Source organism: Perognathus longimembris, chromosome 6 (assembly GCF_023159225.1).
Source record: "Perognathus longimembris pacificus isolate PPM17 chromosome 6, ASM2315922v1, whole genome shotgun sequence".
Taxonomy (NCBI): domain Eukaryota; kingdom Metazoa; phylum Chordata; class Mammalia; order Rodentia; family Heteromyidae; genus Perognathus; species Perognathus longimembris.
Window position 1 is genome coordinate 68695589 of NC_063166.1, and position 27079 is coordinate 68722667.

At 39.1% G+C, this 27079-nt stretch overlaps 1 protein-coding gene across 2 annotated transcripts in view; it reads left to right on the forward strand.

Moving 5' to 3' along the window:
• Positions 1–27079, forward strand: part of Itch (itchy E3 ubiquitin protein ligase) — a 75479-nt gene that overhangs the window by 15782 nt on the left and 32618 nt on the right. For both annotated transcript variants that reach the window (XM_048349033.1, XM_048349032.1), the window contains 10 exons: positions 5498–5588; positions 8427–8568; positions 13406–13530; positions 14597–14734; positions 18250–18295; positions 20112–20269; positions 22546–22729; positions 23750–23845; positions 25914–26088; positions 26749–26818. In XM_048349033.1, the coding sequence (XP_048204990.1) occupies positions 5519–5588; positions 8427–8568; positions 13406–13530; positions 14597–14734; positions 18250–18295; positions 20112–20269; positions 22546–22729; positions 23750–23845; positions 25914–26088; positions 26749–26818 (1204 nt within the window). In that variant the 5' untranslated portion in view covers positions 5498–5518. The remainder of the gene's footprint in view (positions 1–5497; positions 5589–8426; positions 8569–13405; positions 13531–14596; positions 14735–18249; positions 18296–20111; positions 20270–22545; positions 22730–23749; positions 23846–25913; positions 26089–26748; positions 26819–27079) is intronic.

Genomic DNA, 27079 nt, shown 5'->3' on the forward strand with positions numbered 1-27079 from the left:
TAATATTGGAGATAGAGTTTCAGATTTATCCATCTGGGCCAACTTTGAATCTCCATCTTCAGATCTCATCTTCTTGAGACCTAGGATTAGAAGAGTAGCTAGGATTAGAAAGATAAGTCACCAGTGCCCAGCTTGAGCTGGTTCTGGATGGAGGCTTGTCACCAAAAAACAAAACAAAAAAAAGCAAACAAGCTATGATTGGTATCTTGGGACCTACTCCATCCTCCAGGAAAGAGAAAGGGATGAAGGTTGAATTAATATATGATGACATCTCCATAAAAATCCCTCTACTGCTTGGTTCAGCAAATGTGTGTACGTGCACACGTGTGTGCATGCACATGTGTACAGGTGTGCACATGGGCCACTCAGGACTTTTTTTTTTTCTGCTGGGACAAGGTTCTGTCCCTAGAGTCTTTTTGCTCAAGGCTAGTGCTCTACTATATGAGCCACAGCTCCATTTCCAGCTTTTTGGTGGTTAAGTGGAAATAAGAGTTATTTTCAAATCTTAGCTTCCTGGTAGCAAGAATTACAAGCATAAACTACTGGTGCCCCGCTTCAGCAACCTTCTTTATTGCTTCTGGGGAAGGAGGGTACTGTGCCTGGAAAGAATATAGGAATTCTGTTCCTTTCTCTCATGCATCCTTTATAATAAACTGGTAATGGTAATGTTTTCTTGAGTTCGGTAAGCCATTCTAGCGAATGATTGATTGAGCCTGACCTGCAGCTGGTTGGTCAAACAGCACCTGAAGCAAAGCAGTCTCATGAGACTGAACCTTAACCTGTGGGCTTTGACCCTAATTCCAGAATTGAATTATAGAACACTTAGCTAATGTCAAGGAATTGTTGTATGAGGGGGAAACCCCACATATCTGGTATCAGAAGTGGAGTGTCCTATGTTCAGAGTTGAAGGTATTTATTATAAGATACAACAGTTGGCTTTTCCTATTAAGTTTCTCTTCCCTCAACCTTTGGCAGCAACCTCTTGCTTTCTTTCTGTTTTTATTGGTTGACTAGTTTAGATGCCACTTAAGAAATGAAGCGTTGTATCAGTCCTATAACTGGCTTGTTTGCGTAGGAAAATATTTTTAAGGTTCATACATGGTGCAGATACAGAATTTCCTTCTAATAAGTGAATAATATTCCATTGTGTGTGCATACCACATTTTTTTTGGGGGGGGGCAGTCCTGGGGCTTGGACTCAGGGCCTGAGCACTGTCCCTGGCTTCTTTTTGCTCAAGGCTAGCCCTCTGCCACTTGAGCCACAGTGCCACTTCTGGCTGTTTTCTGTATATGTGGTGCTGGGGAATTGAACCCAGGGCTTCATGTATACGAGTCAAGCACTCTTGCCACTATTCCCTAGCCCCCATACCACATTTTCTTTAACCATTCATCCATGAATAGACATTTAGGTTATTTACAAATTTCAGCTATTGTGGATATTCCTGCAGCAAACATGAGAATACATATATCTCTCTAAGATTTGAATTTCCGTTCTTTTGGATAGCTAGAAGTGAGGTTGCTGATTAATGTGTATTCTCTGAATAGAAATGGAACCAGTAGGAGTCTGGGAGTGTGGTTCAAGGCTCTACATCTTATCATTTCAAGCTAGTTGATATTCTGGAAGGGGCAAAAACTTTAGAAACAGTAAAAAAAAAAAAAAAAGATCAGTGTTTGCTGGAGTTCAGGGCAAGAAGAAGGGATGAGTAGGTGAAGTACAAAGAATTTTCTTTTAAGAGTGATGAAATTATTCTGTATAATACTGCAATGGTAGATAAGTGGTATTGTGCTTTTGTCAAGGTCCATAGACTTTTTTTTTTTTTTGCCAACCTGGGGCTTGGACTCAGGGACTGAGCACTGTCCCTGGCTTCTTTTTACTCGAGGCTAGCACTCTGTCACTTGAGCCACAGCGCCACTTCTGGTCGTTTTCTGTATATGTGGTCCTGAGGAATTGAACCCAGGGCTTCATGTATATATATGAGGCAAGCACTCTTGCCACTAGACCATATCCCCAGCCCTCCATAAACCTTTATAAGACAAAGAATGAGCCTTAATATAAACTGAGGAGTTCTGTTAATTTTTTATTCCTTCAAACTGAGGATTCCAGGCACCGGGTCACATTGTTGAGTGAAGTGTCAAGTGATTTGATAGAAAAAAAGAATGTAGGTAGCTTTAGATTGAGTACTTAAGACAGACATCTCTGAGGTGTTATGTAAAGAAATGATTAACTGTGGGCTTGGAATATGGCTTAGTGGTAGAGTGCTTGCCTAGCATGCATGAAGCCCTTTGTTCGATTCCTCAGTACCACATAAACTGACAAAGCCAGAAGTGGTGCTGTGGCTCAAGTGATAAGAGTGCTGGCCTTGAGCAAAAGAAGTTCAGGGACAGTGCCCAGGCTCTGAGTTCAAACCCCAGGACTGGCAATAAAAAACAAAAACAAAAAACCTGCCAGGCACTAGTGGCTCATTTCTGTAATCCTAGCTACTCAGGAGGCTAAGATGTGAAGATTGTGGTTCAAACCAGCTTAGGCAGGAAAGTCTGTGAGACTCTTATCTCCAGTAAACTACCAAAAAAAAGTCAAAACTGGATCTGTCGCTACAGTGCTATCCTTGAATAAATGTGCTGTCCTTGAGCAGAAACACTCAGGGACAGCATCCATGCCCTGAGTTCAAGTCCCAGGACTGGCAAAAAAAAAAGAAAAAGAAAAAGAAAAAGCCATTGTGTTTTTGGCAGAGCACTTCACAATATACCATAATATTTTGTTTTGTTTTTTTGCCAGTCCTGGGGCTTGAACTCAGGGCCCAAGCACTGTCCCCAGCTTCTTTTTGCTCAAGGCTAGCACTCTACCACTTGAGCCACAGCACCACTTCTGGCTTTTTCTATTTATGTGGTGCTGAGGAATTGAACCCAGGGCTTCATATATACAAGGCAAGCACTTTACCACTAGGCCATATTCCCAGCCCACAATATACCATAATGATTCTCTGTATCTGGAAAGAATTCTTGTTCCAAAAAATGCTTGTTTTGTTGTTGTAGTTCTTCATTATATTATTATTATTACTATTATTAGTGTGTGTGTGTGTGTGTGTGTGTGTGTGTGTGTGTGTGTGCTGGTCTTAGAGCTTCAACTCTGAGCCTGTATTCTGTCCCTGAGCTTTTTTAGCACCCTATGACTTGAGCCACAGCTCCACTTCTGGCTTTTTTGTGGTTAGTTGGATATGGGTCTTATGGACTTTCCTGCTTGGGCTAGCTTCCAATTGCGATCCTCAGATCTCAGTCTCCTAAGTAGCTAGGATTGCCGGTGTGAGCCACTGATGCCCAGCTATAATTTAAGTTTTTATGTCTATAGAGGCTTGAACTTTATTTTTTTATTATTTATTTTTTTATTTACTTAAATTTATTTATTAATTAAACAAAATTTTTGATAAGGTGTTGTGCAAAAAGGGTACAGTTACATAGTAGGGCAGTGTGTACATTTCTTGTGATATCTTACACCCTGTTTTTCTTTCCTTTCCCTAGGTCAGGCAGACATATATACAATACCCAATGTACCAAGAACATATACAGTAGCCACGTGGCATTCGCCAAAGAAAATTCGTCTAGGACTTTAAATGCAATGTCAACATTAGACAATATGTCGACAGTAGTCTTATAAGAACGTACATACATAGCTGAACTTTATTTTTTTTTTAACTGTATACAACACAGTATATACCTGCAAGTAAAATAGTACTTTCACTATGCAGAAAATTGGTCCCCAGAGTTTGGACTTTTTCTTTTGCCTTTTAATTTACTTGTGTTGATGTCATAGTTCTGGGCCATATACAAGCTTTTCACTGTTGGGGAAGAGATAACTGTATAGAAAAGTAATGTGGTCTTGGGGCTGGGAATATGGCCTAGTGGCAAGAGTGCTTGCCTCGTATACATGAGGCCCTGGGTTCGATTCCTCAGCACCGCATATACAGAAAATGGCCAGAAGTGGCGCTGTGGCTCAAGTGGCAGAGTGTTAGCCTTGAGCAAAAAAGAAGCCAGGGACAATGCTCAGGCCCTGAGTTCACGGCCTAGGACTGGCCAAAAAAAAAAGTAATGTGGTCTTGAGGCTCTTCTGTATAACACATACATTGAATCATGTTTTGTTCAGTACAGTATTGAGGTTTGTTTTGGGGGTTTTTGTTTTGTTTTTGCTCAAGGCTAGCACTCTGCCAACGAGCCACAGCACCACTTCTGGCCTTTTCTATTTATGTGGTGCTGAGGAATCAAACCTAGGGCTTCATGTATACGAGGCAAGCACTCTTGCCACTAGGCCATAGTCCCAGCCCTGGTTTTGGTGGGGTTTTTTGTTTGTTTGTTTGTTTTTACCAGTCTTGGGCACTGTTCTGAGCTTCTTTGTGCTCGGGCTAGCACTCCACCACTTGAGCCACAGTGCCACTTCTGACTTTTTCTGAGCATTTTGTTGGAGAGAAGGGTCTCATGGCCTTTTCCTGCCCAGGCTGGCTTCAAACTGCAATCCTCAAATCTCAACCTCCAGAATAGCTAGGATTAAGCCACTGATTACCAACTAGTGTATATATTTTGTTCTTTCAATAGGTTGTAGGTTATAAAACATCTGGAATAGTACAATGTCAATAAACAAGGTAAAGGAAAATGTATCACAGTAAAGAAATGAGCTAGTCAGTATGGGTGAGGTCAGATTTTAGCTTTGGGCATTTTCATGTGTAATCAAAGAATAAAAGATGTTGGATTTTATGGACTTTATTTCAGGAATTATTCTGTTTTATTTTGGCAGACCTGGAAGACATGAGGATAATTTTATATTTAAAAAGTTTTAAGCCAAGTGCCGGTGGCTCACACCTGTAATCCTAACTACTCAGGAGGCTGAGATCTGAGGATCACAGTTGAAAGCCAGCCCTGGCAGGAAACTCCGTGAGATTTTTATCTCCAATTAGCTACCAGAAAACCACGGTGGTGCTGTGACTCAAAGTGGTAAAAGACTAGCTTTGAGCTGAAGAACTCAGGGACAGCACCCAGGCTCAGAGTTGGAGCCCCCACAACCTCCCCCCCCCAAAAAAAGTTTTAGTTAGGCGCCAGTGGCTCACACCTATAATCCTAGCTACTCAGGAGGCTGATATCTGAGTATTGTGGTTCAAAGCCAGCCCAGGCAGAAAAGTCCCTGTGAAACTCTTATCTCCAATTAACCACTCAAAAACCTATAATAGAGCTGTGACTCAAAGTGGTAGGGTACTAGCCTTCAGCAAAAGAGCTCAGGAACTGTGCCCAGGCCCTAAGTTCAAGCCCCGCAAGGACAAAAGTTTAAGTATTTTATCGGTTAATTGGAGATAGTCTCGTGGACTTTTCTTTCCTGGCTGGCTTTGAACTTTGATCCTCATCTCAGCCACTTGAGTAGTAGGATTACAACCATGAGCCACTGGTGCTTGGCTTTAATTGCACATTTTTCAAGTGCAAAATTTCCATGCTTATAGTATCTCCTTTGCCATGTTTAGGTTTGCTGTCCTGTTGGTGGTATGTCTGACAGCGGATCACAGCTTGGTTCAATGGGTAGCCTGACCATGAAATCACAACTGCAGATCACTGGTAAGTTGTGGTTTTTTTTTTTCCCTCTACTGGGAATTGGTAAATCTTGAAAAGATAAAATAGTTTACTCTTCCCATATTCTCCCTTCCCCCAAGATTAAAAAGTAATTTTAAGGGCATAAAATCTTAAAAAAAACAAGTTGCTATTATAAAAGTGATGTACAGAGAAGGACATAAAATCTTTAGGGGCTATTACATCTCATGTGCCAAATTAATGTTTGCAAATGAGCAAAGTTTTAGATATATAAAGATTACATTTTAGCCAAGCACTGGTACTCATGCTTGTAATCCTACCTATTCAGGCTCAGTTCTGAAGATCATGATTTGAAGCCAGCCTGGATAGGAAAGTCAGCGAGACAGGTTATATTCAATTAACCACCAAAAAGCCAGAAGTGGAACTGTGGTTCAAGTGGTAGAGTGGTAGACTTGAGCAAAACAACCTCAGGAAAGTGCCCAGGCTTAGCTCTGAGTTTGTTTTAAGACTGGAGTACACACACATCACACACACATGCACACACAAATAAAAAACAATTACATAATCAGCACCAGTCTATATTTTTCATTACTCCCCAAAGGATCCTTATATCCATTATCTCATGCTTCATTACCCCCAGGTACCCACAGGCAATCACATATCTACTTTTGTCTCTCAGTTTTCCTATTCTGGATCTGTCATCAATAGAATCATACAACTTATGTCCTATTATGTCTCCTTTCACTTTGCAGGTTTTCAACACTTATTCCTGTTATTTCATATATCAGTACTTGATTTCTTTCTTTTTTCTTTTTCCTTTTTTTTGGTATGCCTGTACTAGTGGTAGAATGCCAGCCCTGAGTGAAAAAGCAAAGAAATAGCATCCAGACTGAGTTCAAGCCCCAGTATTGGCACCCAAAACAAAACAGAAAAGAAATAAATAGTAGAGAAAGGTTGGTTTGTAATTTTCTTTTTTTTCCAGTGGCTTTCCAACATACATAGAATAAAACTCAGATTTCTAGTGTGATGCTGGTGGCTCATACCTATAACATTACCTACTTGAGGGGCTGAGAATAGGATGTGATCCAAGGCCAGACAAGTTTGTAAGGCCCTCTTCTCAACTGATAGCTGTTAGTGGTGTCTATCATCCTACCTATGTGAAAAGCTGAGATTAGAAGGGTCATGCATGATTCCAGAAAAGCGTGGACAGCAAAGTCTGCAAAACTCTCATCTCAGTGGAAGAAGCCAGTTGTGATGGTGCACATTCAGTACAGTGGGAAGCCTAAAATTGGTCGGTCACACTTAGGTGTATAGCCCAGCAGGAAGTGAGACTGTCTCAAAAATTACCAATACAGGACTGGGAATGTGGCTTAATGGTAGAGGGCCTACTTAGCATGCATGAAGCCCTGGGTACCACATAAACAGAAAAGGCCGGGAATGCTGCTCTGGCCCAAGTGGTAGAGTGCTTGCCTTGAGCAAAAGAAGCTCAAGGACAGTGCCCAGACCCTGAGTTCAAGCTCCAGGGCTGGCCAAAAAAAAAACAAAACACAATACAAAAAGGGATGGAGACATGATTCAGAGGTAGAGTCCCTGTTTAACAAGCAGAAGGCTTTGAATTAAAACTCTAGTACCTCCAGAAAACAAAAAGAAAAACATATTGACTTACAGAGCTCATCTCTATGTTTGCCATTCTTCCTTGAGCTGGATATCTTTTTTCTACTGTCTGAAAACTTGACTGTATCTGAAATGTACTCTTCATTTCTAATCTTTCTGTCACTGGCTCCTTGTTATTTATGGGTTGCTTGCAAATATTCCTTAGAGGCTTTTCTTTCTGCCGAGTTATATTCTGTCATATCAGCCTAGTTTTCATCACAAAGACTTTTCTGTAACTAGAATATAATTTTCCTGAAAGCTAGGGTCTTTTATATACTTAGTTGCTCTGTCAACAGAATTTTGTACCTGTACTAGGCCTTGAGCTTGGGCACTCTATGCTAGACTTTGCCCTCAAGATTGACATTTTGCCATTTGAGCCACAGTTCTACTGCCGTTAATTTGAGATAATACATTCATAGACTTTCCTGTCCACGTTCGCTTCAAACTGAGATTCTCAGATCTCAGCCTCCTGAGTAACTAGGATTATAGACTTGACCCACCAGCATCTAGCTTGTCCTTTTTAATATATTTGAGTCTGGGGCAATGGCTACTGATAGTGAGAGGTTTTTTTTTGTTTTTGTTTTTTGTTTTGGCCAGTCCTAGGGCTTGAACTCAGGGCTTGAGCACTGTCCTTGAGCTTCTTTTGCTCAAGGGTAGCACTCTACCACTTGAGCCATAGCGCCACTTCTGGGTTTTTCTGTGTATATGGTGCTGAGGAATTTGATCCAGGCCTTCATGCATGCCAGGCAAGCTCTCTACCACTAGGCTGCATTCCCAGTCCTGATAGTGAGAGTTTTGATGGTTGATCTGGAGGAGTCCAGTGTTTACTTAGTAAGTTGGAGGAAATCCAAAGGTCATATGAATAAAATTAGGAAATAGTTTAGAACAAAACTGCTTCTCTTAGTAAACATAATCGGCTTAATCTTGAATGGAATTAAGTTGAGTTGAGGACTGAATCTTTTTTTTTTTTTTTTTTGGCCAGTCCTGGGGCTTGGACTCTGGGCCTGAGCACTGTCCCTGGCTTCTTTTTGCTCAAGGCTAGCACTCTGCCACTTGAGCCACAGCGCCACTTCTGGCCATTTTCTGTATATGTGGTGCTGGGGAATCGAACCCAGGGCCTCATGTATATGAGGCAGGCACTCTTGCCACTAGGCCATATCTCCAGCCCCGAGGACTGAATCTTGAATATTGAAGTGTGTTTTTCTTTTACAGTCATCTCAGCAAAACTTAAAGAAAATAAAAAGAATTGGTTTGGACCAAGTCCTTATGTAGAAGTCATGGTAGATGGACAGTCAAAGAAGACAGAAAAGTGCAACAATACAAACAGTCCCAAATGGAAGCAACCTCTTACGGTGTAAGTTTAAAAGTATTTTCTGTGCTATAACATTTAGGTGAGCAGAAATGCAGCTTTAATACATTTCTTTTTTCTTTTTAATCTTATTTGCTTTTCCCCCTAGTTCCTAGAACTTGCTCCTGTTTTTCTAGCCTCCCCTCCCTTTTTATGTTGGTATTGGGGGTTGCACTCAGGGTTTAGATGCTGTCCTTTAGCTTTTTCACTCAAGCTGAGAGGAGTACCAGGCCAACATAGACTACACAGTGGACCTTATCTTAAAAATATATAACAATTAGGCACCAGTGGCTCACGCCTGTATTCCTAGCTACTCAGGAGGCTGAGGCCTGATGATCACAGTTCAAAGCCAGTCAGGGCAGAAAAGTCCATGAGACTCTTATCTCAATTAATCACCAGAAAACCAGAAGTGGCACTGTGGCTCAAGTGATAGAGCGCTAGCCTTGAGCTGAAGAGCTCAGTGACAGTGCCCAGGTCCAGAGTTCAAGCCTCACGATACCCCTCCCCCCCCAAAAAAATATATATACATATACATCACCTCTGTAATCTAAGCTGCTCAGGAGGCTAAGATCTGAAGATTGTAGTTCAAAAGACAGCACAAACAAAGTTTGTGAGACTCTCATATCCAATTAACCAAAAAACTGGAAGTGGAGCTGTCACTCACGTTGTAGAACATCAGCCTTGATCACAAAAACTAAGGGACAGTGCTTAGGCCCTGAGTTCAAGCCTCAGTACTAGCACACACATACACAAAATTATATGCGTGTGTGCATGCATGCGTGCGTGTGTTATGGTTCTTTCCAAATGAGTACACCTTGGTCTAATATTTCTCATTAACTACATTAATATAGGTATACTATATTTTAATAATTCCCTATTGATTGACTAGTTGATTTCTGTTCTTTTGTAGTACTATGGTATTAGGCTACTGTAGTAGTATTATTCATGTATATTCTTTATATTTTGGAATTTTCTTCTTTTCTTTTGGTAGTGCTGATGTTTGAAATGGTCTTGTGCTTGCTTGACCATTTGAGCGTGTGTTTTTGTTTGTTTGTTTTTGCCAGTCCTGGGGGCTTGAACTCAGGGCCTGGGCACTGTCCCTCAGCTTCTTTTGCTTAAGGCTAGCACTCTACCACTTGAGCCATAGCACCACTTCCTCTGTTTTGTTTTAGTTACTTTTCAGGTAGGGTCTTAAATTTTTACGTAGGACCACCTCAAATAATGATTCCTATCTACATGTAGCTAGGACTGTAGGCACTCATTTATACGCCCATCTTGTTAGTTAAGATGAGCTCTCATAATTTGTCTGGGCTGGGTTGGAATTGTGATCTTGCTGATCTCTGTCTCCTGAGCTGAAATTACAGGCATGAGCCTGTAATTTGAGCCACTATGAGCCACTATGCCCAACTTACTTATATTGATATATATATATATATATATATATATTTTTTTTTTTTTTTTTTTTTTTTTTTTGCCAGTCCTGGGGCTTAGACTCAGGGCCTGAGCACTGTCCCTGGCTTCTTTTTGCTCAAGGCTAGCACTCTGCCATTTGAGCCACAGCGCCACTTCTGGCCATTTTCTGTATATGTGGTGTTGGGGAATCGAACCCAGGGCCTCATGTATATGAGGCAGGCACTCTTGCCACTAGGCCATATCCCCAGCCCTTGATATTTTTATCTGTGGAATGAATTTATAAAAGTATGTTAAAACTCAGTTTTCAATACTTAGTTGACCAAGCTCCAAATTTTGGTATAATAACTAGCCTGTCATTGAATATCCACTAAGGAGAATTATAGCTAGTTAAAAGGAAATATGAGGGAGGAGGTGGGGGGAATGAGGGAGGAGGTAACAAGTAGAACAAGAAATGTACTCACTGCCTTTCATATGAATCTGTAATCCCTCTGTATCACACTTTGACAATGAAGAAAAAAATACAAAATGAGATATACTTAGTTGGAAAAAAAAAAAAAGGAAATATGACTCTCACGGACTTATTTTGCCTCCTGGCTTCAAACCTCAGTCCTTAGATCTAAGCCCCCTGAGTAGCTAGGATTATATTTGTGAGCCACTGGTGCCTGCCAGTGATATACTTCTGTAATCCCAACTACTTGGAAGGTATTGGTAGGAGGATTGAGATCCAAGGCCATCTAGGGCAAAAATGTGACATACTGTTTGAAAAGTAACTAAAGCAAAAAAAAAAAAAAAAAAAGCTAAGGGTGTGGCTCAAGTGGTAGAGCAACTTCTTAGCAAGTGAGACCAAGAACTAAAAACCCAGTACTCTACCCACAAAAAAGTTAAATATGTAAATGAGTAAACTTTTGTTTTTAATGAAATCTGTAAATGATCACAGAAGTTTTAGCTTAATGATAGACTGAATGATCATCTTTTTTCCATATGCTGTCAGTACTTACTAGATATGCATTTTTTTTTTTTTTGGCCAGTCCTGGGCCTTAGACTCAGGGCCTGAGCACTGTCCCTGGCTTCTTCCCGCTCAAGGCTAGCACTCTGCCACTTGAGCCACAGCGCCGCTTCTGGCCGTTTTCTGTATATGTGGTGCTGGGGAATCGAACCTAGGGCCTCGTGTATCCGAGGCAGGCACTCTTGCCACTAGGCTATATCCCCAGCCCTAGATATGCATTTTGAGGCTATTAATGCCATACATTCCTTAGTGGAAGTTAAGAAAAAAGAAACTTGCATTGTACCCCTGTATGGTAGTATTATTATGGAGCCCCTGGTATTTGGTAGAATTACATCTCAAGTGCCTCTAAATTTTTAAGTTGCACCACATTAATCACAATTTTAACACCACCTAACATTTCTATATTTAATTTAGCCATCTTTCCAGATTGCTTTGTAGAATTCAGCTGAAATAATTTAGCTAACGGTATTGTTGAAGGTTACATATATATATATTTTTTTTTCATCCCATTATGGTTTCCTAGCTGACTTAAAGATACATATTATGTTATATTATCTAATATATATATATATATATATGCTACATAGTCATTTTCTCTTGCAAGTGTCAGAGAATTTGAGGAAAAAGAGAGAAAGAATACATTGTACTTCTTTGGAAAGAAGAATGAATACATTGTACTCCCTCAAAAGGAGAAACTTGAAAGAAGAAAACATTCAGTTTTGTTGTGGTTAGCACTGTTTAAAATGGTAGTGGCAATATTGTGGTGGTAATAGGTACAGGTAAACTTCTAAAAGGTAAAGTATTTCTTTGCCCCTAAAAGTTGGGTCACATTTAGGAGAGTAAGATATAGAGAAATTAAAATATTTCTGAAATTTATTTTTGTGAAATTGAATCAGAGGACAATAGTAGACTTTCTAAGTGTTCCTATTTTTTGTCTTTGATTCTAAAATAGTTTTATGTTTACTGCAAATTCAGATTTCACATTTGCTTTGGGATATGGCATTATAGAACACATTTTTTCTAAATACTAGATACCTTTAAAATATTTTTATTGTTATAAAGGTGATATACAGGGCTGGGAATAAGGCCTAGTAGCCTGGGTTTGGTTCCTAAGCACCACATATATAGAAAAAGCCAGAAGTGGTGCTGTGGCTCAAGTGGCAGAGTGCTAGCCTTGAGCAAAAAAGAAGCCAGGGACAGTGCTCAGGCCTTGAGTTCAAGCCCCAGGACTGGCAACAAAACCAAACAAACATAAAGGTGATACACAGAGAACACATTCTTTATTGGTGTCATTAGTAGCGAATTAATGAATCAATATTTGATAGTTATTCCAAACACTTTTCCTCTAGTGGTATGAAACTTAGTGTATTTAAAGTGCCCTTCAAGTAATTATACAGCTTGAACTTTTTTGTGTGTGTGCTGGCCTTTGAGCTTGAACTCAGGGTCTGGGTGCTGTCCCTGAGCATTTTTGCTCAAGGCAAACACTTTGCTCCTTGAGCCACAGCTATACTTCTGGCTTTTGGGGGGTTAATTGAAAAGTTCATGGGCTTTCCTGCTGGGGCTCACTTTTCCTCACTATCTAGGATTATAGGTTTGAGACACCAGTACCTAGTGGAACTTTTTATTATATACTTTAATATATATGTTGAATCCAGAGCATCACATTTGCTAGGCCAGTATTCTACCACTTGAGCTATGCCCCAGCCCTTTTGTTTGTATTTTGTTTTTAAAATCAGGTCTTCCTAAGTAACAATCTGGCCTTGAACTCACAATCCTCCTGTGAGTTAGAATGTATCTTAATAGTAGATTTTATTTTACTTACAGTTTTCTACTTATTGAATATGTGACTTTGGGAAATTTACTTAACCTCTGAATATTATTTTCAATATCTGAAGATAGAAATAACCTCCCTAAAAGGCTATTATGAATATTAAATGAAATAACTTAAGGCTTTGCAAACTATACAACATAAAATGAGGATTTAATTTATAAATTCACTCCTTTAAAAATATATTAATTTTTAAGTTGACACAAAGCTTATTATATTTATTGGCATCCTGTAATATTTCACTAAATTCATTGTTCAGCATTTTGATGCATTGTAAGCGTTTTCATTTTTTGTTAATAATATGTATGTGAAGTTACAATCTGAGGCTGCAGATCTCCCGTATCCCCCCCCCCAAAAAATAATATGTCTGTGAAGTTCCTGTTGTAGTTCAACCATAAGCAAAAGTAGCCATGTAAACATGTTATATTCAAGTGCAGTTTTTGTAAGATTATAGAACATAGGCCAGTGTTGATTCTACAATAAATCATAAGGACACAGTGAGAGATGTTAGACATTAAAACTTAATTATAATTTATTTAGAATTCCACTGTGATATTTAATGAAAATAATATTTTTTTCTCTCTTTTCACTTCTAGTATTGTTACACCTGTGAGTAAATTACATTTTCGTGTGTGGAGTCACCAGACACTGAAATCTGACGTTTTGTTGGGAACTGCTGCATTAGATGTTTATGAAACATTAAAGTCAAACAATATGAAACGTATGTATGTTAGAACCATAGAAATTATGATTAGCTTTTTGTCTTTGTGGAAGAAATTTATATACCAAACAGGCAGGATAACTCTTGTTGAACTGTTTGCCTTTAAGATTACTTCTTTAAAGTATTTTGAATAGCCTTGGTTTGGCCATTCATTTTGGTTCCAGTATTTTTAGTAAATATTGTTCTTCTTTTTTCTTTTTTTAAAATTTTGGTGCTGGTACTGGGGTTCAAGCTCAGGAACTTGACTTCTCACTTGGCTTGTGTGCTCAAGGCTGGTACTCTACCACTTGAGCCACAACTTTCTTCTGGCTTTTTGGTGGTTAATTGAATATAAGAGTCTCATGGTCTTTTTCTGCCAGAGTTGACCTCAGATTTGCACTACTTAGATCTCAGCCTCTTGAATATCTAATATTTCAGGTGTGTGCCTAATGGCACACTTCTCCTAATCCTTCCTTGATTATCTAAAGCATATTAAGAATTTTCTTATTCAGGTAGATTTTATTAGCTATAAACTATCCTTAAGCTTTTTCTTCACTTATTATAATCAAAATGTATTTCGATAAATAATCTTTGTTATCATGCTGGATCATTTTATACTACAGAATTACAAAGATAGAATGAATATAATAGATGTAATAAATTGAGATGTTTAATATTTTACATTATGAGTACTAAACATTAGCAAAGTTCTCTTTTTAAATGCAATACTTTGGGGGCTGGGAATGTGGCTTAGTGGTAGACTGCTTGCCTAGCATGCATGAAGCCCTGGGTTCAACGCCTCAGTACCACATAAGCAGAAAAAGCTAGAAGTGGCACTGTGGATCAGGTGGTAGAGTGCTAGCCTTGAGCAAAAGAAGCCAGGGACAGTGCCCAGGCTCGGTGTTCAAGCCCTAGGACTGGGGAAAAAAATACAATACTTTGATTAAACAAAAGAAGACTTCAAATCTTTGGTGAAGTATATAGTAAAATGATTTCTATACACACAGGTGTACATTTTTTAATTTAATTAGATTCTTAAGATGGTTTAAAGGAAAATGAAATTTTTTGTGTAATCTTACTCTTTCAGTTGAAGAAGTGGTTGTGACTTTGCAGCTTGTAGGTGACAAAGAGCCAACAGAGACAATAGGAGACTTGTCAATTTGTCTTGATGGGCTGCAGTTAGATGCTGAAGTTGTTATTAATGGTGAAACTACGTGTTCGGAAAGTAAGTGCTCACTTTTTTTTAGATAGGGTCTCACTGTGTAGTCTAGGCTAGCCTTAAACACTCAATAAGGTATGCATAAAATGGTTCAAATCTTGGGAGTCCTTGAGTTCATTCTCATTATCACCAGAGTAAAATAATAAATGATATATAATAATAAAATGAAAATAGCCACTGTGGTATGCTATCTGTAAGTATGATTATTGTGATTCTATTTTTGTCGATTTGGGGCCCTTTTTCACACAAGGCTATTGCTTCTACCACATTGGGCCACAGTTCCCCTTTAGTTTTCTGGTGGTTAATTGGAGATAAGAGTGTCACAGACCTTGCTTCCAAGGCTGGCTTCAAACCATGATCTTCAGATCTCAGCCTCCTGAGTAGCTAGGATTATAGGCATGATCCACCAGTGCCCCAGCTTATTTTGATTCTTTTTCAGAAAACCAAGGTTTTATTTCTTTTTTAAAAAGACATTGGTCACTTTACATTATTTCTTTTTAATGTGTTGTTCCTATGAACCAAAACCATTTGTATTTTTCTGCAAGTTGAAAAGCTAGCTGAATAAAAGTAGAACCACAGCTAGCCCTATGAGTCATGAATTAACTTATAAGGTATACTTTATGTACTAATAATAACAGTTAATTTAGTATTTTTAATTAAACTTTTTTCTTTATTGTCAAAGTGTGGTACAGAGGGGTTACAGATTCATATGTAAGGCAGTGAGTACATTTCTTGTTCAACTTGTTACCTCCTCCCTCATTTTTCCCCCACCTCCCCCTCCCCCTTTCCCTCTCCTCTAGTTTAGTATTTTTAATGCTGTACTTCCTCTAGACAAAACAAATTCTTGTTGAGTTTAGATACAACTCCAAATCCTTGTAAGTACTATACCAGACACACAGTATAAGCTGAAATCAATTCTTCTACATTCTGCAGCTACATTTTCAGGGATGCTTTGTGTTTTTACGGCAGAATCAGTAGCTTATATGTATGTTGGTATATTCGAATTTATGATTTACTGGTGTTTGCTAAAGGGGAATAAACCTAAATCATGATTAAAGGAAGTTTCTGATGATACCAGAGCATCTGATAGTATGTTTAATAAAACTTCTTGCCAGGGCTGGGAATATGGCCTGGTGGTAGAGTGCTTGCCCTGGGTTTGATTCCTCAGCACCACATATATAGAAAAAGCCAGAAGTGGCACTTGGTTCGAGGTAGAGTGCTAGCCTTGAGCAAAAAGAAGCCAGGGACAGTGCTCAGGCCCTGCGTCCAAGCCTCAGGACTGGCAAAAAGAAAACCCCCCAAAATAAAAAAAGTAACTTCTTGCATATGTTTTCATCACTTAGTAATATGCTATTTATTTTTAAGGAGCGTAATATTTTTCTTGATTAATCCAACAAAGAACCTTTTGTTTACATAGAACTACATTATGAAACATTTTGCAGTTGTTTGGTACTATTATTCTTCCATTTAACACATTGGTGGAGGACTTCCTACATCCTTTTGAACTCATGACTTCAATTATAGCAATACTTTCAAGATGGTCCCAGAGTTTCTTCCAGATTCCGTTTTTAAGGTAAATGAGGATATACCAGCCTCTACTCAGGGCCTTATGTTCTCAGTCAGCTTTTCTCAATCACAGCTCATGCCTTATACTACTTGAGCCATGCCTCTAGATGGAACTCTTGGCCTCACTGTGATACTTAGATCTCAGCTTCCTGAATATCTAGAATTAAGGGTATAAGCCACCCAGCACCTGGCTTCTCTTACCATGTTTTTGAGGTATATCTAAGTGCTAACATGTTTCAGTAGTTTTTTAATGAGTATTTTTCATTGTATATGTATGTCATATTTTATATCCATTTTCCTATATCATTTTTAAAGTGTATACTTCTACCATCAGCTCTGCAAAAAAAAAAAGGTATATTATTAGACTGGATCAGATACTAGATAAGTATAGTGTAGTATGTTTGACTCTCTATCTTTTTATTGAATTAATCCATTACTATGCTCTAGTGTAATGGAATGGTGATTGTACTGTTTGAAACATTACTGTATCAGGGAGTATTCTTTACCAAATGCATTTAGACCATTGAAGTTGAATTCTTGTTCCTATACTTTGTTTTCCTTTGTTTAAAATTTGTTTTTCCTACTATCTGTATGCCTATCTCTATCAGCTTCCTTCTAACACTTAAATAGTAAGTATACAAGTTCTGACAAAATCCAAGGAATATTTCCCATGAATGAAACTACAAGAAAGCATATAAACAGTTGAAGTGGAGGAGTGACCCAAGTAGTAGAGTGCTAGCATTGAGGGAAAAACTAAGCAAGAGCATAAGGCCCTGTTCAAGCTCCAATACCAGCATAAAAGCAAATAAAAGCATAAACATTTTGGTAATTATCTTCACTTGGAGAGTTCTTTTGTGCCATTCCTATTCTTTTTGTTTTTGTTTTTTTTTTGCCAGTCCTGGGCCTTGAACTCAGGGCCTGAGCACTGTCCCTGGCTTCTTTTTTTTTTTTTTTTTTTTTTTTTTGGCCAGTCCTGAGCCTTGGACTCAGGGCCTGAGCACTGTCCCTGGCTTCTTTTTGCTCAAGGCTAGCACTCTGCCACTTGAGTCACAGCGCCACTTCTGGCCATTTTCTGTATATGTGGTGCTGGGGAATCGAACCCAGGGCTTCAAGTATACGAGGCAAGCGCTCTTGCCCCTAGGCCATATCCCCAGCCCCCCCAGCTTCTTTTTGCTCAAGGCTAGCACTCTGCCACTTGAGCCACAGCGCCACTTCTGGCCATTTTCTGTATGTGTTTCTGGGGAATCGAACCCAGGGCCTCATGTATACAAGGCAAGCACTCTTGCCACTAGGCCATATCCCCAGCCCCCATTCCTATTCTTAAAAGCTGTTTTCTTTGGACCTATGTATAACAGACAGTTGTTATAGTTTTGCTCTTTTCAGAATTTTGTTTTAGTGATTATGTTGCTCTTTTATAATTTTTCTTGAGTATTTAGGGTATAAAAGTTGATTAAATGTTAGGTTTGATTTAGAGTCAAACATACATTAAAAAAAGGAAAGTAGTTTGTGAGTATTATATTTTACTAATTAACTCTTACTCATAATAAGCATTTTTTTTTTTTTTTGCCAGTCCTAGGCCGTGAACTCAGGGCCTGAGCACTGTCCCTGGCTTCTTTTTTGCTCAAGGCTAGCACTCTGCCACTTGAGCCACAGCGCCACTTCTGGCCATTTTCTGTATATGTGGTGCTGAGGAATCGAACCCAGGGCCTCATGTATACGAGTCAAGCACTCTTGCCACTAGACCATATCCCCAGCCCCCATAATAAGCATTTGTATACCATTTTGGTAAAATATTTCAATTATAAGAACATTTATCACATTTTTCTGTAAACCTCATTTTTGAACTTATGTGATACATTCTTTACTAAAAATACTTAATAAAAAGCTTTGCTTACATGACATATTTAGGAAAATCTTTTAAAACTAATTTTGCTTACATTTTATTGATGTTAAAGGTACTTCACAGAATGATGATGGCTCTAGACCCAAGGATGAAACAAGGTAAGGTTTTATTGCTTCCCACCACAAAATGCAAAATGATACAAGGAAGAATATAAATGTATTAAGACATTAGTTTCAGATTGGTCTCAAGCAATAACAAAAATCATGTTATACAACTTAAACATACATACGCTTTTTGTTTTTGTTTTTGTTTCTGTTTTTGCCAGTCCTGGGGCTTGGACTCAGGGCCTGAGCACTGTCCCTGGCTTCTTTTTGCTCAAGGTTAGCACTCTGCCACTTGAGCCACAGCGCCACTTCTGGCCATTTTCTATATATGTGCTGGGGAATCAAACCTAGGGCTTCATGTATACAAGGCAAGCACTCTTGCCACTAGGCCATATTCCCAGCCCTATATACATACACTTTTTTTTTTTTTTTGCCAGTCCTGGGCCTTGGACTCAGGGCCTGAGCACTGTCCCTGGCTTCCTTTTGCTCAAGGCTAGCACTCTGCCACTTGAGCCACAGCGCCACTTCTGGCCGTTTTCTGTATATGTGGTGCTGGGGAATCGAACCCAGGGCCTCATGTATACGAGGCAGGCTCTCTTGCCACTAGGCCATATCCCCAGCCCCAGCACTTTTTAAAACATAAATAGAACATGTATATGCACGAGAAAAAGTAATACCCAATGCTACATATTTCTTGATGAATTAGATATTTATTTATTTATTTATTGCCAGTCTTGGGCCTTGGACTCAGGGCCTGAGCACTGTCCCTGCCTTCTTTTTGCTCAAGGCTAGCACTCTGCCACTTGAGCCACAGCGCCACTTCCGGCCGTTTTTGATATATGTGGTGCTGGGGAATCGAACCTAAGGCTTCATGTATACGAGGCAAGCACTTTTGTCACTAGGCCATATTCCCAGCCCCTAGATTTTATTTTGTTAAAGCTTATTCTGATGGGCCAGGGATACTGATTGAATATCCTGATTGGTTTGCAAGTAGTAGTAATCAGAATTTGGGTTCATGCATCTCCAAACTGGCTACTTATGTTCTGTTTGTTTGTTTGTTTGTTTTGCTGGCCCTTGGTCTTGAACTCTGGGCCCGGGTGCTATCCCTGAGCTCTTTTTGCTCAAGGATAGCGTTCTACCACTTGAGCTACCGCACTTCTGGCTTTTTCTGTGATTAATTGGAGATAATAGTCTCACAGATTTTCCTGCCCTTGCTGGCTTCAAACCTTGATCCTCAAAGGCTCAACCTCCTGAGTAGCTAGGATTGCAGGCATAAGCCACCAACATTCTGGTTTCTAACCAAGACAGTAGTAATGGTTTTCTACCTAATATTACCTGATAGTTTCCTTCCTTCCTCTGTTTTTTTTTATGCCATTGCAGTGACATCTTTATGAAACTGTCTGTAGGCAACTGGGTACAGTTTTTAGTCCTAGGAAAATAATTACTTTTTTCTGGCACAAGACAACTTGCCTTCAAACTTGCATTAACATTAAGAGCCATTAGAAACCAAGAAAACAGCCAAGTGCTGGTGGCTCACACCTGTAATCCTAGCTACTCAGGAGGCTGAGATCTGAGGATTGCGGTTCAAAGCAGCTCAGGCCGGAAAGTCTGTGAGACTCTTATCTCCAATTAACTACCAAAAAGCTGGAAATGGTGCTGTGGCTCTGGTAGAGCGCTGCCTTGAGCAAAAAATCTCATGGACAGCACCCAGGACTGGCATATACATACATACATACATACATACATACATACATACATACATACATACATACATACATACATGCACACACACATATATACATAAATTCAAAGGATATTTGTTTTCTGTTACTTTCTATTACTTCTTTTTTCATCCTTCCTCCTTACCTAGAGTGAACACAAGTGGATCAGATGACCCTGAAGATGCAGAATCTGGTGAAAATAGGAGAATCAATGGGAACAATTCTCCATCACTCTCCAATGGTGGTTTTAAGCCTTCTAGACCTCCAAGACCTTCACGACCACCTCCACCCACACCTCGAAGACCAGGTTTGTACCTTAGCCTTCAATACCATTTTGTTAATGATATCTTATTTGGGAATTAATCCTCAGGATGTCAGATTATTGGCTTTATTTATGTATTTATTTATTTTGTGCCAGTCCTGGGACGTGAATTCAGGACCTGGGCACTGTCCCTGAGCTTTTTTTGCACTCTACCACTTGAGCCATAGCGCCACTTCTGGCTTTTTCTTTTTTTGTGGTACTGAGGAATGGAACCCAGGGCTTCATGCATGCCAGGCAAGCACTCTACCACTAAGCCACATTCCCAGCCCATTACTGGGGTTTTTTTTTTTTTTAAGTCATTTTACTGGCTTCTTTTTTCTTTTTTAAACATTTAAGATTTGTGTTCAGTAACATCTTTCAGTAGGTAACCCAGAAGTAAGTTCCTTTTTGCTGAGTTTTTCTTCCAGGAGTAAAGTTATAGAAGCATTGCTCTATTGAGAATGAAAATTTAATAATTGAAAACAAAGTATTGACTTACAGATAAGATTGTAACTTTTCTGCATGGCTTGTACCTATAAAACATATAAGCATGAATTTGGTTGCTTATTCCCATATCATCCTTGGAAAAATGACAGTGGCAAATGGTAATCAGATTTTGAGCCAACTATGTGACAAATAAATATATTTCATGCAGTAAAAATGTTAAGCATAGGTAGAATATTCATTTTTCTATTTAGCTATAACAAATATTCACTTACATTTTATTATTTCTTCTGGTAGTATGTAGGTAAGGAATGAGACTTAATTAAACCAGTTGCTAGAAAAATAAATGGTTTGTCCACATTATTTTATTAAATAAGTTTATGTTTAATTGTACATGTGTTTTGCTTCTCTATAGACAATTATGTTAACAATGTATTCAAAGTTTTTGTCTGTAAACCTATTGTCATATTTTGATCTCCCCTAGGGTTTGCTTTGTCAAGTATTTTTTGAAAAGTATTCAATAACCATTAGTAAGAATATTACTGATTTTCAGCCAGATCATTCATATTGTAGACAACATTAAAAATTGGTTTCTAGGGCTGGGAATATGGCCTAGTGGTAAAGTGCTCAGCTTATATACATGAAGCCCTGGGTTCGATTCCTCAGCACCACATATATAGAAAAAGCTGGAAGTGGCGCTGTGGCTCAAGTGTAGAGTGCTTGCCTTGATCAAAAAGAAGCTGGGGACAGTGCTCAGTGCCCCAGGAGTGGCAAAAAAAAAAAACAATTGGTTTCTAAACTGCAGATATTTATAGAAAAGACAATTTTTTTTTTTTTTTTTTGGCCAGTCCTGGGCCTTGGACTCAGGGCCTGAGCACTGTCCCTGGCTTCTTCCCGCTCAAGGCTAGCACTCTGCCACTTGAGCCACAGCGCCGCTTCTGGCCGTTTTCTGTATATGTGGTGCTGGGGAATCGAACCTAGGGCCTCGTGTATCTGAGGCAGGCACTCTTGCCACTAGGCTATATCCCCAGCCCTAGAAAAGACAATTTTAGGGGTTGGGGATTTAGCTCAGTGGAAGAGCACTTGCCTGGTAAGTGCAAGGCCCTGACTTAGGTCCTCAGCTATGGAAAAAAAAAAAAGAGCCATAAAAAAAAGACAATTTTAAAGTTTTAGAAAATTAATGAATGAACTTATAATACCAGCAGAATAAGAAAAAATAAAAACAAAAAAAATACCAAAGAATACTAATAGTTTTCTATTCTAGTCTTTTCTGAGCTAGGAATATAGTTCAGAGTGCTTGCCTAATAGGTATTTATATGGTCCTAAGTTGATCACCAGCACCACGAAAGTCAATTAGTGGAGTCATTTTTATTTCTTGTGGTATCATGAAGCTAGAGTCTATATATGCATTATAATTAATAGTGAAACATATGGTAAGGCAAGAGCTAAATCATGAGCAAACATATTAAAGGAGATGTTGCCATCTCTACTATTTTTGTTTCATTTTTATCTACATCTTAAATTTGTTCAACATTACCCCTTGTTTGTTTTTTATGGCAATACTGATGAACTGGTATCTTGCTTATTCAGCTTGAACCATGGTTGGCTTTTTGTTGGTTATTTTATTTTGGAGATGAATTCTTGTGGACTTTTTGCCCAAGCTGACTACAAACCTTGAGATCTGGATAGATCTCACCCTCCTGAGTAGCAAGGATTGTAGGTGTGAGCCACTGGTGCCTGGCACTGCCTTTTTGTTTGTTTGTTAGTTTAAGATTCCTGATTTCAGATTTCAAAACATAAAAAAATTCTTTTAATTTTTTTTCCCAAATCTTCTATAGCATCTGTCAATGGCTCACCATCTATCACTTCTGAAAGTGATGGATCTAGTACAGGTTCTCTGCCATCAACAAATACAAATACCTCTGAAGGAGCAACATCTGGATTAATAATTCCTCTAACTATATCTGGAGGCTCAGGCCCTAGGCCATTAAATCCTGTAACTCAAGCTCCTCTACCACCTGGGTAAGTAACTTTTTTTTTTTCTCTAGGTATCTGCATGTACTCATTAATAGAAAATAGCAGTGCATTCGTTTGTTGTCTTCAAGCAGTTGTAATTTATTTTGGGGAATCTAGAGTCAAAATTTATCACATTTGAAATACCTGTAATTCTAGCTACTCAGGAGACTGAAATCTGATGGTTTGAAACCAGCCCAAGCAGGGAAGTCTATGAGACTGCAATTAACCAGCAAAAAGCCAAAAGTGCAACTGTTGTTACTCAAGTGGTAGGATTTCAGCCTTGAACAAAAGCTCTGAGAGACAGAAGTTGAAGTCCTACTACCAACAACAAAAAATGTAAAAGAAAAACAAGATAGATCTTCTCATTTCCAAGAAGAAGTAGAAGTGATTTTGGGTGTTTTTGTTGTTTTTCTTGTTTTTGAGACAGGATCTTGGGGCCCAAACTGGCCTTAGACTTGAGATCCTCCAGTACCAGCCTCCAAGGATAGGATTACAACAGGCATGTGCCACCTAAGAATTTTTTTTCTAAACCTTGAACCATAGAAAATTAATCAAGGCCAAGTAAACAAGTTACTCACTAATTCAGACAATTTTTTTTTTTTTTTGCCAATTCTGGAGTTTGAACTCAGGACCTTTGCGCTATCCCTTAGCTTCTTTTGCTCAAGCTAGTGCTCAACCACTTGAGCCACAATGCCACTTCTCACCTTTTCTGAGTAGTTTATTGGAGAAATGAGCCTCTTAAACTTTGCTGCCCCATCTGGCTTTGAACTGCAATTCTCAGATCTTAGCCTCCTGAGTAGCTAGTATTACGAGTGTGAACCACCAATGCCGAGCTTCAGCCTGAATCTTGATCTTCTCATTTATACTTCCCATATGGCAGGGATGACAGGTTCATTATTATTGGGTTATTATTGGTTGAGATGGGGCTGCAGCCTTGATCCTCCAGATCTCATTCTCCTGAGTAAGAGTGCAGGTAAAAGTCAACATACACAGCTTCTTATTAGTCTTTTAAACTTTGTGTTTAAGGTGGGAGCAGAGAGTGGACCAGCATGGGCGAGTTTATTATGTGGATCATGTTGAAAAAAGAACAACATGGGATAGACCTGAACCTCTACCTCCTGGGTGAGTATCTGAATGAGAAAAGAAAAAAATGTGTTTATTCAAAAGTATGGATTACATCTGTACAAAATCTTCACCTATATTCTATATTACTGATTTACATCTTCTTGTCAGTCCTTTCTCTGCATTTTTGTTTTGTTGTAGGTACCAAATAGAACGAAGAGAGCAAGAGTGCTAGAGAACTGATTTAGAGCATGACTTTTTTTGGGGGGGCGGGCAGGATTGAGGCTTGAATTCAAGACCTCATACTCTCATTTGACTTTTCACTCAAGGCTGGTACTCTGCCACTTAAGTCACACCACTTCTGGCCTTTTGCTTGTTCATCAGAGATAGGTGCCTGGTAGACTTTCCTGTCTAGGTTGGCTTCATTATGGCAGTCCTCAGATCTCAGCCTCCCAAGTAGCTATGATTAGAAACATGAGCCACCAGCACCTCACTCAAGAGGGTGACATTGTGTTTTGTTTTGTTTGAGACTGAGACTAGCCTCAAACTCACAGTACTACTGCCTCATATTCGTGAATGCTGTGATTAACCACCAGTTCTTTTGGAGGAAGGGGTTTTTGTTTTTGTTTTTGTGCCAGTACTTAAGCTTGAGAGCAGGGCCTTGAACTCTCAATTGCTTCTGTGTGTGTGTGTGTGTGTGTGTGTGTGTGTGTGTGTGTGTGTGTGTGTGTCATGTTCCTAATGCTTGTACTCAGGGCCTAGACTGTCTTGATTTTTTTTTTTTCTTCAAAGCTAGTGCTCCACCACATGAGACACAGCTCTGCTCCCAGCTTTTTTGTTAGATAACTAGAGATAAAAGTCTCATGGAATTTCTTGTCTGAGTTGGCTTTAAACTATGATCCTCAGATCTTAGCCTCTTGAGGATCTAGGATTAGAGGCATGAGCTACCAGCGCCCAGCTTCAATTGCCTTTTTTGCTCAAAGCTGGCATTCTACCATTTGAGCCATACCTCCACTTCTAGTTGGTTTTGTTTTTTTTCCTGGCTAATTGGAGATAAGAGTCTCTCAAATTAGTCTACCCAGTCTGGCTTCAAACATGAATCCTTAGATTTCAACCTCATGATTAGCTAGAATTGTAGATGGGAGCCACTGGTGCCCAGGATGGGGAATAAATAAATAAATAAACAAGCATACACAAAATAAACACACACACACACACACACATATACACACACACACACCCTAGAAGTAGAGGTGTGGTCCAGCCTTGAATGAAAAAAAAAGTGAATTTGGGCACCAGTGGCTCATGCCTGTAATCCTAGCAACTCAGGAGGTTGAGGTCTGACAATGGAGGTTTGAAGCTGGCCCAGACAGAAAAGTACCTGTGAGACTCTTATCTCCAATTAACCACTCAAAAACTGGAAGTGGTGCTGTGGCTCAAGTGGTAGAGCACTAGCCTTGAGCATAAAGAGGCTCAGGGATAGCACCTAGGCCCTGAGTTCAAGCCCCACCACCAGCAAAATAAATAAAAATTAAAAACAAAACAAAAAACCAAAGCTGAACGAGAATGCAAGGTCCTGAATTCAAGCCCCAGTATTGGCATACACACGCACACACATTATATACATCCTTAGTAATTCTCTCTAGGAATTTTATCCTAGAGAAACAATTTAATGGAAGAAAATAAGTTTGATGTATGAAAGGTATTATTTATAATATCAGAATATTGGAAATAATCTTAATAACCAGCCAGGTAGAAATCTAGTTATTGTATCAATTTTTGCCTAAATAATGTTAGTAAAGAGGGTAGTTGCATTTCTGTGCAAAGTGCCTTTTGATGTCCTATTTTATGCCCTTATTATGATTGCATTAGTAAAAAAAGTTTGGAAAAATACTCTTCACCTTAATGACTCTTAGATTTACTTACTAAATATACATTACATTTTAAAGCTCTTACCTATGTATCTTAAAAACTCATAGGTAAAATTTTAAATTTTGGAAACTTTTAAGCTTATGTGCACACTATTTATGAAAATATGAATGACTTTAGGTAAATCAGAAGTAATCTCCAAGTAAAATGTCTGTTTTATAAGTATTTGTTTTATTAGTTTGTTTTTGGTTTGATTTAGCTGGGAGCGGCGGGTTGACAATATGGGACGCATTTATTATGTTGACCATTTTACAAGAACAACAACATGGCAGAGGCCGACACTGGAATCTGTCCGCAACTATGAACAGTGGCAGCTACAACGTAGTCAACTTCAAGGAGCAATGCAGCAGTTTAATCAGAGATTTATTTATGGGGTGAGTAGCTTGTTGATTTGTTTGTTTCTATCTATCTGTTTCTTCATTTATTTTTTAATTTTTTTTATTGCCAGTCCTGAAGCTTGAATTCAGGGCCTGGGCACTGTCCTTGAGCCTCTCTGTGCCTAAGGCTAGCACCCTACCACTTCAACCATAGCACCACTTCCAGCATTTTCTGTTTATGTAGTACTAAGGAATTGAACACAGGGCTTCATGCATGTTAGGCAAGCACTCTACCACTAAGCCACATTCCCATCCTTGTTTGTTTCTTTTGAAACAAGGTTTTGCAGTATCACTCAGGATGTCTTTGAACTCCTGATCTTTCTACCAGTAGCCTCACAAGTGCTGTAATTATAGATGTACAGCTATGCCTGGATTATTTTGGTAGCTAATATAACTAATGAAAGTATTCTTTTGTGTGTGTGTGTGTGTATGTGCAAGTACTGGGGCTTGAACTCAGGGCCTTGTGCTCTCACTTAGTTTTTGTGTTCAAGGCTAGCACTCTATTGGCTCTTGCTAACTCCTCTCTAATATGCAAATGACATAATAGTATGATGTGTTGCACATGGCTAGGGAAAATATATTTGAACATAGAAGCTTGTTCAGGGATAATCTGAAATAAATAATTGTTCATCTCTTTGGGCTGGGGCTTTTATTTAGAATCAAGATTTATTTGCTACTTCACAAAATAAAGAATTTGATCCTCTTGGTCCTTTGCCACCTGGATGGGGTAAGTCACATGAGTTTTTGTTGTTTTCCATTAAATTTTGTTATTTTAAAAATCAAGATCATAGGGCTGGGAATATGGCCTAGTGGCTAGAGTGCTTGCCTCGTATACATGAAGCCCTGGGTTCGATTCCTTAGCACCACTTATATAGAAAATGGCCAGAAGTGGCGCTGTGGCTCAAGTGGCAGAGTGCTAGCCTTGAGCAAAAGGAAGCCAGGGACAGTGCTCAGGCCCTGAGTTCAAGGCCCAGGATTGGCCAAAAAA